The sequence below is a fragment of the Dendropsophus ebraccatus genome, chromosome 4 (assembly GCF_027789765.1).
Source record: "Dendropsophus ebraccatus isolate aDenEbr1 chromosome 4, aDenEbr1.pat, whole genome shotgun sequence".
Classification (NCBI taxonomy): domain Eukaryota; kingdom Metazoa; phylum Chordata; class Amphibia; order Anura; family Hylidae; genus Dendropsophus; species Dendropsophus ebraccatus.
Window position 1 is genome coordinate 19,303,780 of NC_091457.1, and position 19,743 is coordinate 19,323,522.

The 19,743-nt window shown below is 45.7% G+C and overlaps 1 protein-coding gene across 2 annotated transcripts in view; it reads left to right on the plus strand.

Moving 5' to 3' along the window:
• Positions 1-19,743, plus strand: part of BRMS1 (BRMS1 transcriptional repressor and anoikis regulator) — a 30,056-nt gene that overhangs the window by 4,078 nt on the left and 6,235 nt on the right. For both annotated transcript variants that reach the window (XM_069965225.1, XM_069965224.1), the window contains exons 3-7: positions 416-506; positions 965-1,092; positions 16,725-16,804; positions 17,178-17,274; positions 18,455-18,547. In XM_069965225.1, coding sequence (XP_069821326.1) covers positions 416-506; positions 965-1,092; positions 16,725-16,804; positions 17,178-17,274; positions 18,455-18,547 — 489 coding nt within the window. The remainder of the gene's footprint in view (positions 1-415; positions 507-964; positions 1,093-16,724; positions 16,805-17,177; positions 17,275-18,454; positions 18,548-19,743) is intronic.

Consider the following 19,743-nt stretch of genomic DNA (forward strand, 5'->3'; position numbering starts at 1 on the left):
GGGAATGTTACAGAGGAGGAAGGTAAGAGACATAGCCTAAGTGTTGTGCTTTGAATTAATACCAGCGTATAAAATTACGTAACGTCCTACCGTGTCCACTGTGTGTTTTTTATGTGGGTTATATATTGCTCATGGGTGAAAAAACAATCTGATACAGTTCTGTGAATGTCCCAGGGAAGTTGTCTCTCATTTATTTGACTGCTCCAGTAGGTCTGAGGGCTTCACCAAGTCCTGTAATTCATATTTATATTGTTCTTTAAACGTTTTCAGATTCTCCTTGAAAGCCCTCACTGAATCAGCTACCCCATTGTGTGTTTTATATTCTCACTGCTCTTACTGTAAAGAATCCTCGCATAGTATTATTATGAATAAGAATTGTATATTATAGGCTCATGGTTAGCTTTTATCTTGACAGATATGGATGATTTGGATTGTGAACGACGGCGGAATGAGTGTCTTGATGAGATGTGTCATCTGGAGAAGCAGTTCTCAGAACTGAAGGAAAAGTAAGAAACAATAAGCCTCTGTCTTATGCCTGCTGCGGTCTGAAGCTCACCATATCCCAGGAATATGCGTCAAATTTTGACGTTTATTTACAGTGACTCAGTAGTTTGTCCAGAGTACATAAATCAAAGAAGAGGCGCAAATAAAGTTATGGGGCTGGCGACCTCTGCTGGTAGTCTGTTATATTGCAGATATAGTACATAAATCGAAGAGGTGTGAATAAAGTTATGGAGCTGGCGACCCCTGCTGGTAGTCTGTTATATTGCAGTCTTGAGTAGTATGGATAATCTATTCTATTACAGACCTGAACGTATATAGAATATTCTCTATTCATTGTTCTGTTGCTTTTCACATCATTAATGTATTGAGCTCTTATGATTTGTGAAGTATCCAATTCTACGTTAACCTGAAGAGACTTGAAGACTTGTAATATGTGCGGTGACATTGTCTCTCCCAACAGGTTATTTAAGGAACGGTTAAACCAGCTCAAAGCCAAACTAGAAGAGGTGACCTCCGGTAAAGCCCTGGAGTACATCAATCCTCTGGCAGACTTGCAGAAGAACATGAAAATCCGCATTGAAGTTGCAGGTAGCCTCTTATTCCAGATAGCAGGATGCTGGTCTAGTGAGGAGTGTATTGTATGTGGCTCTGATTTGCCATAACAATAAAACCACTGTCAGATGTAAGGAATAAGGAGAATTGTTAAGGAGCAGGATATATTAGTCAGCAGGTGCACAGACAGTTCCTGACATTGACGTGAAAAGATTATTGTGACAAATAATTTTTTTTTTTACATTTCTTTATAACTGTAATCTAATATTATTAAATAGTTTTTAATATAGAGATTTATATTTATTTATTTTTACATTGGTGACAGCAGTAAGGGGTGACAATACATCTCTGCTGCCTCCAGAGCCTGTGTTAGGTATTGCAGGGCTTCTCATGTTCTGGTCCTGGCACAGTTATATATCACTAGCGGCAGTAATAGGTCGGGTAGCCCGGGGCCCTGAGCTCCTGGGAGGCTTGTTGCCACTCAAATAGACGTATACTTTCAGTGGTGTATTGTTTCATCAAATCAAGGCAGGACGTTATCTATCCTGTACTATGGGGTGGGACTCCGCTTTAGTCACTGATTGGCTGATCGGCCAGTTCAGCAGCTGGGGTAGGCCTTTACCCCCGGGTTGTGATGAAGTTATGAAAATGACTTCAGGTGTTGGTCCTGAGACCAGAAATGGATGGTCAGCACACTACCGGGATCCGGGACAGGTAAGTATACATTACTGACTTGCCCCCCACAGCCCTGGTAGGTTTAAGTTATGTTATTGTAAGTTTATCAACCACATCTGCTGTAAGTTTCTTCCAAGCATCTACTACTACTACAACCTGTTTAGTATCAGGCCATTATAACAAAAAAGAAGGAAAAAAAAGTTCCCATTAAGAGCAGACTTGCTTGTATACGTTGAAGCTGTGAGTTGCTATCATGTGACTGGATGAGTATTCTTAGCGCCAACATAATCTTTATATTTTTAGGCAAAACTGAACATTGATTCCCTCAGTTGTTTGGGGATAATTATTCTCTCTAAGGAGCCAGTTACACTGAGCAGTCCCACGAAACATCTTACAGAATCGTTCATGGGCTTTGCAGACATCACACCTGTACTGGGACACTACCTACTCTTCATAGTAAACGCCCTCCCTCGCTATGCATTCCCCTATAGTAGATGACCTCCCCGATCAGTCCACATAGTAGCTGACCCCCCTCCCCCTCTGTACAATCCCTATAGTAGAGGCCGTCTCTGTGCTGCCTCCTATAGTAGATTACCTCCTCTGCTCACTCCCCATAGTAGATGACCCCCCCCTGTGCAATTTGCATATAAGGCCCTCCCTCTCTGTGCAGTCCCCATAGTAGAGGCCCTCCCTCTCTGTGCAGTCCCCATAGTAGAGGCCCTCCCTCTCTGTGCAGTCCCCATAGTAGAGGCCCTCCCTTTCTGTGCAGCCCCCATAGAAGAGGCCCCCCCTCTCTGTGCAGTCTCTTATCGTAGTTGTCTAGTTCTAAATAACTACCGTTTTTTCCGTCGTATGAGACGACCCCCAACTTTTGGAGTTAAAATATAGACTTTAGGCTGTATAAGACTACCCCTCTTCCAACGCACACCAAATAAAAATTAATGAAAAACTTCGGACATCAGCTAGATCTGAGAGGCAGAGAAGGAGGTACAGTAATACCGGTAAGATACAAGGACGGCCAGACGGGTGAAAGAGATGTGTTTCATACGAATGCTGCATATGTCGGGGATGCGGCCGTTATTGAGCTCCCCCCACTGTATGCAACGACCGCAGATTCTCCAGTCCGGCTCCTAAGTTTTTCAGCACCCGCCCTATAAGACGACACCCGGCGTATAAGACGACCCCTGAGGAGATCTTCCTGGGTTAAAAAGTCGTCTTATACGCAGGAAAATAAGCAATAGAGAATTGGTAAGCCGGTTGTAGAGGGGCAGTCAGTGGTGTGCGCCTTTCTATATCCTCCTTATCTAGACCCTGTTATATCCCTCGGCAGTGTCCCAGAGCGGGTGTGGTATTTGAGGTTTCCTGCCCACCTGTAATTCTCTACACTCTGAAACATATTCCCTATGTATAACTATATTTTTATACTTGTGCCTGCACTATTTATTTATCTCCACTAGATGTCACTGTGTCAGGGAAATGCACAGCTGTGAGGAAGGGGTTAACTGCCCAACTGGCAGTTGTGAATGAGGTGACAGTTACTGTCCAATCCCTGAGCTAGGTGCCTCAGGCCATCTAGCCAATCCCTGCACAGTATTAGGTCCTTTCAGTGTGTGTTCAGCCAGTCAGGGATGAGGTTATTCCCCTGAGAGAATGAGATTATTCCCTCAGGGGCTTAGATGGATTCCCCTGAGGGAAATCAGTGGAGAGGAGTTGGTTATTATTGCCTATGAGAAGAGGACTACACCAGTCACACAGAGATCCTGTGTAGGACTATAAGAAAAAGGATTTTATTTGACATTTTCTACATCTACATGTCTGGCTAACCACCCACAGAGGAGGCTGAGGTGAAACAGACTAAAGGGATACCCTACCTACACTGGGCGGCCATCTTCTCTCCTGATAACTAAGACAGGAGTATATGACAGTGAGAAGGTAAAAGCGATAAGCTGAAAACTTCACTGCACTCTGCTAGGTTCCTTAGGGGTCGCCCCGACGGCTAGCTCTACCCACTAAGGGGGGCCTCCGCTCCTGTGCTATTCCTTAGGGTCTAGGTAGGCCCCAATCAGTCCAAAGTAACCCTCACTCCTCGCCTCTTACCACAGCCAGTCAACCTATAGTAGTCCAAGACTTACTTATTAAACAAATTACTTCAAGTATTATTTCTTCAGCGAGAAGCTGTGTATACAAACTTACAAATACCCCGTTCAAGGGATTGGATTACATTATATATATATATATATATATATTTGCATTGTACTTTTATTTAAAGAAAGAGATTGTCTACTCTGTATTGCTAGCAAAGGATTATAGTAAAGACTGTTTTCTTGTTCAACTTCAAAACTGATTTATCTGCACACCTACATCCATTTTTATTTTGAGTGTTTTGTTGGTGTACCCAGGGGTGGGCATATACCACTCCTGGCCACTGTGACAAGTGCCTCAGAAGCACTACCATCAAGCCCAGCTGCATACCACCTAGCATCCCTGGGTCACCACTATTTATTTTTGGTGTCCTACGAACAGGATTCGAACTATAAAACTGTGTATTTAGTGTATTTAAAAGTGTATTTAAAGGCTTATTGATGGATAACAAGTGTTTTTAAGTGTTTTGGTGCAACTGTGTAAAAATTGGACACTTTCACTTTAAGAAGTGCGTTTTTACTGCGGTACCGCAGAGCCAACCGCTTATAGTTCAGATGCCTTGTGGGTTACAAATAATACCCTCAGAGACTGTGGAAAACAAGTCGGGGAGTGGATTTGCTTCATGTTACCCAGGATTACAATTTTCATTAATCTGTGGAACTACAAGTACCCCAATAGCACAGGAAAAAGTGGGGAAGCAAATAATCTTTATTTTATTGTCCTGCGGATTATAATTATAAATCTTTAATTTATTGCCTGTGTGGATTACAATTTGTACAGCTGCAGTTTTGGTACAGTGTGTCAGCGCAGCACTACTAATTTCTGCTGCGTCACACACTTCTGTCCGCCCCAGGAGGGGTTAACGGCTCGTCAGCAGAAGCGCGGGAAGAGCCCAGCACTGTTTATGACAGAAGTGACCGTTGGCGCTGCTGCCCTCAGAGCAGAACTAAAAGACTCCAGCTTTGCGCAGGGAACCAGAAGTCTGCTACACCTTCCGGAGGATCGCATGGCGGCGGCCACTTTACTGGAGCCCGTCGCCATAGACTATATTGCCACCGCTCAGCTCCACCTACCCAAAGTCATGCCTTCTTCTTCAGTTGCTTCTAAGATGGCGGAGAAAGTGCAACGGGCAGTCGAGGCTGCAATTCAAGCACTACAAAATTTAGCTAGGAAGCTGTACGAATTGCCTATGGAGCAGCGATCACCAGCCACAGAGTATGTGGAGAGACAAGTGTTGGCCTTACAGGTCGTGGCGCCACCACCAGCTGCCGCCTCCTCACCGGATATTGAGATGTCTGCGGTCGCGGCATTTACTGCTAGTTCAAATAGTGGCTGCTCCCATCGGACAGGAGATACCGAACCCAGCTACTGGTTTACTGACACCGCCTCAGAGACAGACGCGTCCGTGTCAGAGTCACGGCAAGCTTAAAGCGGATCTCTTAAAACAATACGTCCTAGTTTACCGGCTATTCACCGTCTCCAGCAGTGGATGAACCAGAGCTCCCACCACTGCCTAAACCACAGCAGTGTGCAGCTGCAGAACCTCCTTCCTCCCGCGATATGGCGGCGGTGAGGGAAAAAGCAAAGCCTTCCTCATCACTGGCCATTACCGCCAAGATAGAGTGGGATTATATCTGACGCTGGAGTATCCACAACCAGATGAGCCACCCCTTGAGAGACGCCGAAGAACGGTGCTAAAATTTGATATCCAGCAAGGGTTTGGCTACAGGACTGTTACACTGGAGAGTCAGTACTAGTGAGCCGGAGGGCCATAAAAAGAGACTATTTGCCTCGCTCAAAACATAATCTCCAGCTAGGGGAGATAGTGGAGTTTACCCCATACTGGAAGGGGAACGAGAAGTCGGCAGCTGCCGTACATCGCCTTCAAAACCCCAAGCAGCGTCCTTTCCAGCCATCCCCATCTGATAACTGGGAAAAGACCTGGGATAGGGGCATAGCAGGGGGGGGGGGGCAGGGGGGGCAGCTGCCCCGGATGCAGAGACCAAGGGGGGGTGCCATCACAGGGAGAAGAGAGAGAAGGATCACAGTGGATGAGGCAGCCTGGAGGCGTCCTGCCCTCTGTCAGTGTGAGGAGGCAGGGGACGATTTTTACTTGATCACAAGAGGTATTTCCCATACTGTACTGTCTCCTGGCTGCTGTTTAGATATAATGTGCGCAAAATCGTAGCATTTTTACCGAGATTTTGCGCAAATCAGGGCTAAAAAGCAGCCAGGAGACAGTACAATAAAGTTACTGTGTAGATGGTGAAGGACCTTGACATGTCACAATGATGTTACTGCAGGTCCTGTATGTACACTGCACTATGGAGGAGGAGGAAGAAAGAAGATACAGGTGTGTGGGAAGGGGAGGACAATCAGGGGTGCCCAGTCTGGGGGGGTGAAGGGTACCCAGTGTGGGGAGGAGGGTGAAGGATGCCCAGTGTGGGGAGGAGGGTGAAGGGTGCCCAGTCTGGAGTGGGAAGGAGGACAGGGGTGTACAGGGTGACACCCTGGGGGGGATGGGGGGAGAGACACACAAGAGAGTGTCCAGTGTCCATATAGGGGTCTGGTCTGGTTGTACATTATTCTATACTTAACCCCTTAATAACTGAGCCCTACAAATATATATAACATTTATATAAACCTTACCTACTATCTGCAGGGGTAGGGAACCTTGGCTCTCCAGCTGTTGCAGAACTACAACTCCCATCATGTCTGGACAGACAAAGTTTTAGCTTTGACTGTCCATGTATGATGGGAGTTGCAGTTTTACAACAGCTGGAGAGCCAAAGATCCCTACGCCAATCTATAAAGCACCTGTATCTGTATATACAGCGACCATGATACAAGAGTCATTTTTCTAAATTATTTCTATTTTGAATTTGGTGATGGAATACCTTACTGGAGGTTATGGAATACCTTACTGGAGGTGATGGAATACCTTACTGGAGGTGATGGAATACCTTACTGGAGGTATGGAATACCTTACTGGAGGTATTGCTGCTGTTGTCTCCGCTGCTGAGTGGAGGTGATCGAACCCCGGGAAGGCATCAGCAATGTAATGCAGCAGTTTTGTGAATGTTCGAGTTAGATCGAACCTAGGATTTCCCGAGGTTCGATCAACTCTCCTGCTGAGCGTACCTGTGCATTAGGAGACGGCACCATAGAATCACATTACACTGGGTGTCACACTGGAGATAGATCAGGAAGCTTTGCCTCCTAATTCACAGGTACAGACAGCAGGGAGCGGAGACAACGGCACCTCCTCAGGTACAGACAGCAGGGAGCGGAGACAACGGTACTACCTCAGGTACAGACAGCAGGGAGCGGAGACAACGGCACCTCCTCAGGTACAGACAGCAGGGAGCGGAGACAATGGTACTACCTCAGGTACAGACAGCAGGGAGCGGAGACAACGGCACCTCCTCAGGTACAGACAGCAGGGAGCGGAGACAGCGGCACCTCCTCAGGTACAGACAGCAGGGAGCGGAGACAACGGCACCTCCTCAGGTACAGACAGCAGGGAGCTGAGACAACGGCCCCTCTGTTAAGGTACTTAGAGACCAAATTTTAATTGAATCTTTGCCCCAGGTGCAGGAGAGCCTAGCTACACCTCTGTCTGGGAAGATTACTACCTCTGGGATTATTACCACCTCTGTCATCCTTCCCACTACCTCTCCCTCTACCTCTGCTGCAAAGGTGTCTGCAGCAACAGAACCAGCGATGATCTAACATGATACTGACAAACCCTCAGCGATCATCGCACCACAAGTGGTTACTGCACCTCTGGTTGAGTGGTGAGATTGTCCTGAAAAAGAACCCCCCCGCTGGTACCTGCCCCTACCTCCCTACGTGTTTCACCAGCTCTAGTGACGGTTTCCTATTAACCGCAGGAATACCAGCGATCTCATCCATAGAGTGTGATGGGGAAAGGAACGGCCATAAGTCATCAGAATATCTATAGATGTTATTTATTGTGGGTGACGTATGATGGCGAGGAGGCCGGCATGGCCCCTCACCCACAACATAGGCAGGAAGATCTCCTCTTTTTTGGTTTTCTTTCCTGTATTTTAATTTTTCTCCCCGTCTTCTCTCCAGCCAGACACCGACCTGCCGGGTTTTCTCCCCTCTCTCTCCTTTTCTGGCTTCTTGTTAGATTTTTGTCTGTAAAATGTAAAGAAGGAGCAGAAGCTTTTGACGCGTCTCTTCCTCTTAATCTCCTGGGTTTTCTCATATAGTGTCATGGCCACTGGTGCAGGTTTCTTTGGCTTGGGCTTGATATCGGCCATGTGTTTTATGGTGGTGACATCAATATGGACTGGCCAATGTTTGGTGGTCTCAGCCTCCACAGTGGGGGACATGCAGCAGCAGATAAGTACTGGAAGACTGGCGATTTTTAAATAGAAGTAGAATACAAATCTATATAACTTTCTGACATCAGTTGATTTGAAAGAGGAAAAAAAAATACCAGAGTTCCCCTTTAAGACGCATATCATATCATTTATGTTATAGTAAGTATTACCTGGTGTATGGACCAGGACCTCTCTCAGTTCTGGCTCTTCACGATGCCGGCGCCGGATCCAATATATAGCGCTGTGAAAGAAAGCAAAGTCCTTAGATAAACTTCTATAGATGAGACAATTCATTTACCTGTTCAGCAGAAACTTATGATGGTAACAATAGCCAGGACCGCCGCAACTATCAGGGCGATAATGCCTCCACCTGGCAAAAACACAGACAGTTATATTTATTATAGTGCTTGAAAAGGAAGCTTCTTTCTTCTTCTTTCTTCCTTCTTCTTTCTTCTTCCTTCTTTTATAAAGGGACCCAGGTCGCTCTTAAAGGGACGGGACCCAGGGTTAAAGTTTCTCTTAAAAGGAAGTTACTGGTAAAGTTTCTCTCTTTTCAAGCACTATGTATTTCCCTGGAAATGCAAATCTAGTTATTATTATTATTATTATTATTATATGCTATGATATATATAATGATTGGAAGTGACTACTCACTGTTCTGGCCGCCCTCCTGGGGTGTCACTCTCCCTGAGGTCACTGTCCATCAAGGAAATACAGACATTAAATACAGAAAAGTAATTTCCATCTAGAGCAGTAGTTTCCCCCAGTATGACGCCATTACCTGATGTCTCCGTCACCTCTAATCCAAAGCTTGTAGCACATAGCAGTGATACCGCGAGCAGCACTAGCTGAGCTTCCATCCTCTACAGCTGCAGATTCAGGAGTGAGGCCGGTGCAGCCCCGACACACAGAGCACTGCACACAGCATTGTGATGTCATAGAGCACTGCACATTCCATGGGGATGCCATCACTCATCAGAGCTGTACTGTGAGGCTGTGTCAGTGATGATGTCACATAGTGTGAGGGAGGAGATGGTTTCCCAGCTACACAGCAGGAGGACGGATTGTTCTTCATCTGATAGTAATAAACCGTCCACCATCTTACTAACACTTTTACATAAGAATCTGTGGTTGTATATACTGAGGGACGCCATACAGAACAATGAAAATCACTTTTAAATCAACTGGTGTCAGAAAGTGCCAATCCTCCAGTCTTTCAGTACTTATCAGCTGCTGTATGTGCTGCAGGAAGTAGTGTATTCTCTCCAGTCTGACACAGTGCCCTCTGCTGTCACCTCTGTCCATATCAAGAACTGTCCAGAACAGTAGCAAATCTTGATAGAAAACCTTTCCTGCTCTGCTCTCCTCTCCCAGAAATATTGATAGGAAGAATCCTGGCATTCATCAAGTTAAATTATACTTGTTTATTCAGTGCAAAACCTCATAGGGTACAGGAGGATGCGTTTCGGCATATAGACTTCCTCACCTATAAAGAGCTGAGGAATAGAGATCAGCGAGCAATACTCCATGGAGTAGCTATTTGATTGAGTATCCGATAGAAAACTTGGATTTAGAGTAGAGATGAGACCAATTCCATAATGACACCTTGAAAAAGATGCAAACACCTGGATTGTTAGTGGGAGAGCAGGGAAGAAGTATTACACCACTATCACAGGGAGCGGTATTACACCAGTATCACAGGGAGCGGTATTACACCAGTATCACAGGGAGCGGTATTACACCAGTATCACAGGAAGCGGTATTACACCACTATCACAGGGAGCGGTATTACACCACTATCACAGCGAGCGGTATTAGCGGTCCTCAGCAATAATACCGATCCCTGTAACAGTTAATATTTAATAAACCCTTAGAAGTCCCGGCCAATTTTCATTTTTGTGTGTTAGTTTTTTTCCTCCTTGTGTATATAAGGCCATAGCAGTTGCATTTTTCCACAGATACCCAGATGAGCCCTTATTTTTTGCCCCACTAATTGTACTTTGCAATGGAAGATGTAGTTTTGGCCTAAAATATGCAGTGAAACCAGAAAAAAATTGTGTTGTAAAATTGAACAAAAAAAAACACGAATTTTTTTTTTTTTTTTGTTCTTACTCTGTTTTCCCAAGGGTAAAACTGACTTGTTATATATGTTCCTCAAGTTAGTACGATTACAACGATATGTAATTTGCGTAGCTTTTATTTTATTTGATGACTTTTAAAAAATTAAAACCCTTTAAAAAATATATATGTTCCTTAAAATTGCTCTATTACCATGATTATAACGCTTTTATCCTTTGGTCTGTGGGGCTGTGTACTTTCTATCGGTACCTTGTTTGCATATATGCGACTTTTTGATCGCTTTTTATTACAATTTTTCTGGATTTGATGAAACCAAAAATGCGCAATTTTGTACTTTGTAATTTTTTTGCACTTACGCCGTTTACTGTGCAAGATCAGGAATGTGATAATTTAATATTTCCGGCGAATACGTACGCGATGATACCAAATATGTTTATTTATTTTTATTTATGAAATGGGAAAAGGGGCGTGATTCAAACGTTTATTAGGGGAGGAGATTTTTTATTAATAACATTTTTTTTACACACTAACTAGAAGCCCCCCTGGCGTTAGGGTTATTCCCCCTGGGGTTAGGGATATTCCCCCTGGGGTTAGGGATGTTCCCCCTAGTATAACTACACTGATCTATCATTGAGATCTATGCAGTATAGATATACTGCATAGATCCATGATATCAGTGTTCTATTGCTCTTGGCTGCAGCAGCCGAGAACAATAGATTACCAAGCTGGGATCAGCGCCATTATGGTGCAGACCCCTGATCGGACCAGATCGCGTCGCGGAGGGGGAGGGTGGATGTGAGGGTGGGCATCCCCCCCACTACACCACCAATGATAGGGGAAAGCAAGCATTTAGATGCAGCTGCATATAGCACCCGTGATCACGTTGGTTCAGAGCGGGTCGCTGCGTGGACCCCTTCTGAACTCCCCTAGCGACGCCAGCTCATTATGGAAATAGGGGGGACCTTATGCTTTTTTTAAAAAAAAAATTTAATTTACAAAAAAAAATTGCATAGAATTTCCCCCATTTCCGTAACCAGTTGGGTTAAAAAACAAACAGCAGCAGCCTAGTAGTACCAGGGTGGGAAGGACCATTTATTTTGGCCCTCCCCAGCCTAATACCAGCCTGCTGCCGCCCAGTCCAGGAGCGCCAATTTTTTAACGCTCTGGAACGACAGGTTGCCTGCTCTTCCCAGTACCCCTGGTGGCATTGGGTACTGGGGTAATAGGGGTGTTAGTGGTTGCCATTTTATACCGGCTAATGCAGCGTCCCGACTTAGTAGTGGAAGCTGGCTGATAGACGGAATCCATTACTAAGCCTGTAAAATAATGAAAGAAAACACAACACCTAGATTTTTTTTATTCAAACAAAAACACCCCCACACCCCTCGTTGACTATTTTATTGAACATTAAAGTCTGCTGGTCATTGATGTAGTCCAAACGAATCCGACGTAATCCTCTGCATACCGGTGTCTGAAAAACTAAACAATAGCGATGAGGCGGCACTCCAGATATAGTGAATTTATAAGTGAATTGCATAATATGCAATACAACGTCTCAGTTTCTCGATGAAACCTTTTTCAAGCAACACATACACAAAAGAAGGAAGGGCCTGGTATTTAAAGTCCATAAGCTCAGGCCAAAATATAGACTTTGAGATATAATCGCCGTTTAAGACTATTCCTCTTCCAATGGAACGGCCATAAGTCATCAGAGTATCTATAGAGGTTATTTATTGTGGGTGACGTATGATGGCGAGGAGGCTGGGTCCATGGCCGGCATGGCCCCTCACCCATAACGTAGGCAGGAAGATCGCCTCCTCTTTTTGGGTGTTCTTTCCTCCAATTTAGAGTTTTCTCCCCCGTCCTCTCCCCAGCCTGAGGCAGACCTGCCGGGTTTTCTCCTCTCTCTCTCGTCTTATCTGGCTTCTGGTTAGAGGTTTTTGTCTGTAATATTTAAAGAAGGATCTGAGACTTCTGAAGCGCCTCTTCCTCTTGATTTCCTGGGTTTTCTCGTATAATGTCATGGCCATCGGTGGATGTTTTTTGGCTTGGGTTTTAAATCAGCAATGTGTTTTATAATGGTGTTAACATAGATATGGAGTGGCCAATGGCTGGTGGTCTCGGCCTTCTCCTCGGTGGGGGCTTTATCTCCACCATCCATGGCCTCTTCCGGGGTCACCGTCTCCTCTGGCACATCTGCAATGTAAAAGGGAAGACATCAGAATCATCCTGTGTTATGAGCCTCTACCTGCTGCTCAAAAGACAGAATACAGGCCGCCATAGACAACACCCAGTATAACACTAACAGGGTAACTGAGGGGGATCAGGAGCTAAATCTTAAAGGGGTACTCCGGAGAAAATAATTTTCTCTTAAATCAACTGGTTTTAGAAAGTTATATAGATTTGTAATTTACTTCTTTTTCAAAATCTCTAGTCGTCCAGTATTTATCAGCTGCTGTAGGTCCTGCAGGAAGTGGTGCATTCTTTCCAGTCTGACACAGTGCAAATCCTCATAGAAAACCTCTCCTGCTCTGGACAGTTCCTGACATGGACAAAGGTGGCAGCAGAGAGCAGACTCTGTGTCAGACTAGAAATAATACACCACTTCCTTCAGGACATGCAGCAGATGATAAGTACTGGAAGATTTTTTTAAAAAGAATAAAAATACAAATCTATATAACTTTCTGACATTAGTTGATTTGAAAGAAGAAAGTTCCCCTTTGAGACATGTAAGTTATAGTAAGTATTACCTGGTTTATGGACCAGGGCTTCTCTCAGTTCTGCCTCTTCTGGCTCTTCACGATGCCGGCGCCGGATCCAATATATAGCGCTGTGAAAGAAAGCAAAGTCCTTAGATAAACTTCTATAGATGAGACAATTCATTTACAGCAGAAACTTACCAGAAGATGATGGTAACAGAAGACAGGACCGCCGTGACAACCAGGGCAATAATAACTCCGCCTGGTAATAGACAGTTATTATTATTATTATTATTATTATTATTATTATTATATGCTATGATATATATATATATATATATATATATAAATATAATGATTGTGGAAGTGACTACTCACTGTTCTGGCCGCCGTCCTGAGGGGTCACTCTCCCTGATAGTTCTGACAATTATGCATGCAATGGATGCCAAATACATGTATGTTCCTTTTTTTTTTTTTTTTATACTTATTTTGGAAAAAAAAAGGGAAAAGGGGGGATTATTGGAACCTTTATTATGATTTTTTTTTAAACACTTCTTATTTCCCTTCTACCTTGCTGCATACCTCCCTATGCACTACAATTCCCAGCATATTTCCCTATGCACTACAACTCCCAGCATACCTCCCTATGCACTACAAGTCCCAGCATACCTTCTTGTGGGGAGTTGTGCACAAGGAGGTATGATGGGAGTTGTAGTGCATAAGAAGGTAAGCTGGGAGTTGTAGTGCACAGGAGGGTATGCTGGGATGTTGTCATGGGGCTGCTGCTGCACAACTGCCACTCCCAGCATACCTCTGTGCACTACAACTCCCAGCATACCTCTGTGCACTACAACTCCCAGCATACCTCTGTGCACTACAACTCCCAGCCTACCTCCTTGTGCACTACAACTCCCAGCCTACCTCATTGTGCACTACAACTCCCCACAAGAAGGTATGCTGGGGGTTGCAGTTGTGCATTAGCAACCTCCTGACACAACAACTCCCAGCATACCTCCTAATGCACTAAAACCCCCAGCATATCTCCTTGTGTACTGCAACTCCCCACAAGAAGGTATGCTGGGAGTTGTAGTGGACACGGAGGTATAGTGGACACGAAGTTGTAGTGCACAAGGAGGCTGCTAATGCACAACTGCAACTCCCAGCATACCTCCTTGTGGGGAGTTGTAGTGCACAAGGACGTATGCTGGGAGTTGTAGTGCACAAGAAGGTATGCTGGGAGTTGCAGTTGTGCAGCAGTAGCAGCCTCCTGGCACAACAACTCCCAGCAGCATACCTTCTTGTGCACTACAACTCCCAGCATACGTCCTTGTGCACAAAGAGGTATGCTGGGGGTTGTACTAGTGCACAACGTGGTATGCTGCTGGGAGTTGTAGTGCAGAAGCAGCCTCCTGACACAATTCCCAGCGTTCCTCCTTGTGCAGAACAACTCCCCACAAGAAGATATGCTGGGAGTTGTTGTTCCACTGTGCCGGCAGGCCCTGGGGGGATGACAACAGGATTGTGGAGGGACCCCACTGCAGCGGCAGGTCTTGGTGGGAGAGCTGGAGGGTGCAGGGAACTATATTGGCGGTCCTGGAGGGTGCAGGGGACCCCCGCTGCCCCGGCGGCTCCTGGAAGGTGGGGAACTGGAGGGTGCAGGGAACCCTGCTGTATTGGCGGGTCCTGGAGGGTGCAGGGGACCCCCGCTGCCCCGGCGGCTCCTGGAAGGTGGGGAACTGGAGGGTGCAGGGAACCCTGCTGTATTGGCGGGTCCTGGAGGGTGCAGGGGACCCCCGCTGCCCCGGCGGCTCCTGGAAGGTGGGGAACTGGAGGGTGCAGGGAACCCTGCTGTATTGGCGGGTCCTGGAGGGTGCAGGGGACCCCCGCTGCCCCGGCGGCTCCTGGAAGGTGGGGAACTGGAGGGTGCAGGGAACCCTGCTGTATTGGCGGGTCCTGGAGGGTGCAGGGGACCCCCGCTGCCCCGGCGGCTCCTGGAAGGTGGGGAACTGGAGGGTGCAGGGAACCCTGCTGTATTGGCGGGTCCTGGAGGGTGCAGGGGACCCCCGCTGCCCCGGCGGCTCCTGGAAGGTGGGGAACTGGAGGGTTCAGGGGACCCCGCTGCAACGGTGGGACCCGGGGTGGGGAGACTGATAATGGTTAAATGACTGCCGCTCGTGGGATCGCGGGCAGAGGAGGTGACACTGGGGGGCAGGGGGCAGTACCCAGATGAGATGGCCGGCGCACAGATAGCCGCCGGCCGTGTTCTCTGAACTATACTTCATGTTAAGCTGCGCTATTACGCAACTTAACATAAAGTATCGATACCAGGAAATCTTGTTACCGAACCGTTTTTCTTCCCGAAATATCGATAGTAGTATTGATATTTCGGTGCATCGTGCATCCCTAGTCAGTGATCATATCACATTGTGTGAGGGGGGAGATGGTTTCCCAGCTACACAGCAGGAGGACGGATTGTTCTTCATCTCATAGTAATAAACCGTCCACAATGTTACTAACACTTCTACATAACAAACAATCTGTGGTTGTATATACTGAGGGACGCCATACACAACTGTATACAGAGGGATGGAAATCATTTTTAAATCAACTGCTGTCAGAAAGTGCCAACCCTCCAGTCCACCAGTACTTATCAGCTGCTGTATGCCCTGCAGGAAGTGGCGTATTCTTTCCAGTCTGACACAGTGCTCTTTGCTGCCACCTCTGTCCATGTCAGGAACTGTCACGTTACCGTAGGACATGATGAATATCTCTGTAGTGAGTTATATGCAGCTCGGCGGATTGCATGGCTACATTTCTTATGTCTGGATGTTATGTTGATATATTATATTCTGATGTAAAATAGTGGGGTTCCCTCCTCTAGGGGGGTCACTATTCTGGAAAAACTAGGTGATAGCTATAAAAAGGGAAGAAAAGCAGAACAGAGCCACATAGTCCTGCACAGCCCTGGTCCTATTTTATCCCAAAGTGTGGAACCCGCAACTATCACACTGACATATACTAATCTGTACCACTAGGCGCAGTGTGTGTGTGACTATAACTTCAATGCTTTTTTTCTTGTTACCTCCTAATACCCCTTTAGCCCCTTAATCTGACAGGCGGCAGGGGAGGGGAGAACATAACAACCAAGCAAGCTTCCCCCGCCGCAAGGCAATTTACCCCAAGTTCAGATGATGTCAGGACTTGGGGGTGGGGTTAATGCCCATCCTGCCTGATGGACAGCTTGTTCAGCCAATCAGTCACTGTAGTGGGTCCTGCCCCGGTCACTGACTGGCTGAGCAGGCTGTCCATCAACCGGGATTTGTTTTCGATCAAGTATCAGATCAAAAAATTCAAATCTAAACGAGTAGTAATGAGACCAATTCCACAATGCCACTATAGTGCTACTGACACAAACAGCTTCCCCAAGTGTAATGTCTATTGTAATACAACATTAGGGGAGGTGGGACTACAGCTTGTGCAGCCCTGCAGTTCCCAACACAGCCATTGGTGGCAGCAGAGAGGCCGTATCGCCACTTACTGCTGCCACTCAATGTACAAATGTGTAAAAAAAAAAAAAAAAAAAATTTAAATTTCTTAAAAAAACCCCTGAAATTACCAATTTCTATAACTTTATTAAAGAAATATAAAAACCAATGATTTGTATTCACTGGAATATGGTGTCTGTGCCCTATGCATAGCTTTCCTATTTATGTCATTTTAGGTATCTATAAAGGATTTTGCCTCGATGTCATAAAAAACCGGTACGAATGTGAACTGCAAGGTGCTAAACAGCATTTAGAGGCAAGTATCAGACTCCTGGAGTTCTATCTATTTCCTCCCCTTCAACATGGCTATCTGCAAATACTGCAGGAAGGATGAGAATCCGTTTTTTATTGGATTTTATTTGATTGGCTTGAAGGGGTTATCCACAATTAGAAAAACATGGTTGCTTTCTCCCAGAAACAGCGCCACTCTTGTCATCAGTTTTGGTGTGGTATTGAGGCGAATGGGGCTGAGTTGTAATGCCACACACAACCTGAGGACAGGGGTGGCGCTGTTTTTGCTAGAAATGTGCTGTGTTTTTCTATTTTTTTTCTTTTAAAGCCTGTTTCCTGTTTTTTTAGTCTGGTGTATTCTTACTCATCCGACAATTTATTCTGTGATGTGTTTGCAGAGTGAGAAGGTTCTTCTGTTTGATAACATGCAATGTGAACTTCTAGAGCGGATCCAGAGGCTGGAGGAGGATCGCCAGAGCATAGACATCTCATCTGGTAGGAAACACCTGCACAGTACTGACCCGTTTACACTCATACACGCACATGTGTTATACTCATAGGTCACATGTTGGTATTTAAAAGTGTCCCTGTCACTTTAAACCTCTTTGGTTTATCCAAGAAGTATGCCAAATTTTTTGATTGGCTGCCAGATCATGGGCAATTAAAATTTGGGCGAAGTGCTTAGCTGAGGGCTTCGCTCTCTGGCTTGGTGAAATCTCCGTCTCACTTCAGGACTAAGGCCCCCTTCACCCCTGGCCGTTCTTACGATCAGGAAGCTTTTCAGGGGGCTGCAGGAAACCATCAGTATAAATGGAGCAGAAATTAAAAAAAACAAGACTCACCTGTTTCAGATTAATTGCAGTGCTGTCCTCTATCTTCTCCCACTGTCTTCTGGCTTTGCGTCACTAGTGCCCTGAAAGAGTGAGCGTCATATAGGACGCTACATTAATCTGTATGCACTTCTGAATAGGAGCGCGTACAGTAAAAGGGCCGGCGTAAGCCGCCAAGCAATGCATCCGGAATTCTGGACAGTTTCCAAAGGGGCATGTGGAGCTTTCCGGAATTACTGATGCCCCCTAGAATTCCGGACAATTATAGGACATGTCCTATGATTTCTGGGCCTGTTTTTCGGCATGGACACCCTTCAGAAAAAAATCCTGATGGTTGTCCATGCCCAATAGAACCTTATCTGGATTTCCTGAAACAAATCTGGATAGATTTTCCTGACATGTGAAGAAGGCCTTACAATGTAGACGATCTCCTGCAACAAGCTGGGAAGTGACACACAGCCACATGCTTCACTCTACCAGGTTTCGAGGACATATCAATTTTTTTTTTTTTTTTTTTAAAGTAACAGTACCCATTTATCTGTACAGTTGACACACATATCAGATGTTTGTAGGTACTGTCACTCTGGAAGCATTAGGAGAGAAATGTATTATGTTACTGTACATGTTGCAGGGTAAATGTGGACACACAGGCAGCTTCCTCTTGTGACAGTGACTATGGTGCCTATCCTAAACCACTATGATCAGCCCATATATTGGAGGGAGCTGCACCATGTCCAGGGACTGTCCTAGATGTACAACCCCCTTTAAGCTACTGTTACACTGGACTGTACCTTTTACCCCTGAACAAGTCTCACCATTTCTAACATGTGTTTTCTATCCATTAGAGTGGTGGGATGAAGAGTTAAGATCGAAAAGAAGCCGCAGAAAGTGGGATCCGTTCCGATCTGAGAAGAAGAGGAGGGTCCCGCTAGTTTCTGGTATCCTTCATTTAAATAACCATGTGTTGTATGTATATGACGGCAGACACTGGTGCAACGCACAGCATTTAACTTCTGTAATGGTATAAAATGGTGCACAGGTATACTTCCCCCAAGAAGCAAGTATAAAGAAGAGCCAAATGGAATCTTAGCCAGGAAATAACACTGCCTCTCTGCTGCCACCATTGGTTGTGTCGGGAACTGCAGGGCTGTACAACCCCTGCTCCCGATACAGTTACATATCACTAGCGTGGCTGCCTGAAGATACTGAGCCTCCCCCTGATGTCTATATAATACATGTTAGCATTAGAATAGACATTACACTTGGGGAAGCTGTCTGTGTCAGCAGTGCTGCAGCCTCCCCTGATGTCTATATAATGTTAGCATTAAAATAGATATTACACTTGGGGAAACAGCTTGAATTACTAGCGCTTCAGACACGCACAGTGTAGCACACGTCAGGAAAATCTATCTGGAATTCTCATCAGGAGTTTTCCTGACACATAGGGTTCTGTTTGGCACGGACACCCTTTAAGATTTTTCCTGAAGGGTGTTCCTGCCAGAAAATAGGCCCAGCTATATCCTATAATAGTCCAGAATTCTGGATACGTTCTTAGGGTGGGTTCAGACTGAGGAATTCTCGCGTAAAATGTCTGCGGAATTCCGTCAGCTGTCCGCCCGCATGGGCATGCGCTTTTTCGCCGGCTCCATAGACACCATTCTATGGGCCGGCGTATTCCGCGATCCACTGAAAGAAGTGACATGTCTCTTTTTTCAGCGTATAGCGGAATACGCCGGCCCATAGAGTGGTGTCTATGGGGCCGGCGGAAAGGCGCCCAGATGTGCGGGCGGACAGCTGACGGAATTACGCAGACATTTTCCGCGAGAATTCCTCAGTCTGAACTCACCCTGAGCAAGCATTAGCACCCGAGCAAGTGACGCTGGCCCTTTTACCCCTACCTAAAAAGGAGCGCATACAGTTAAATGCAGTGCTGTGTTTGACAGGATAAGGAACCATTTCATGTCTAAGGGCCTGATCACTATGGTAAACAAGTGCCGATCTGCTTTGTTTACAAGGCATATATATATATATATATATATATATATATATATATATATATATATATACACACACACTGTTAGCAATGTCCGTGCAGCTCTTGCTGAAAGTGAACTGTGAAAGTGAAGTTCATACA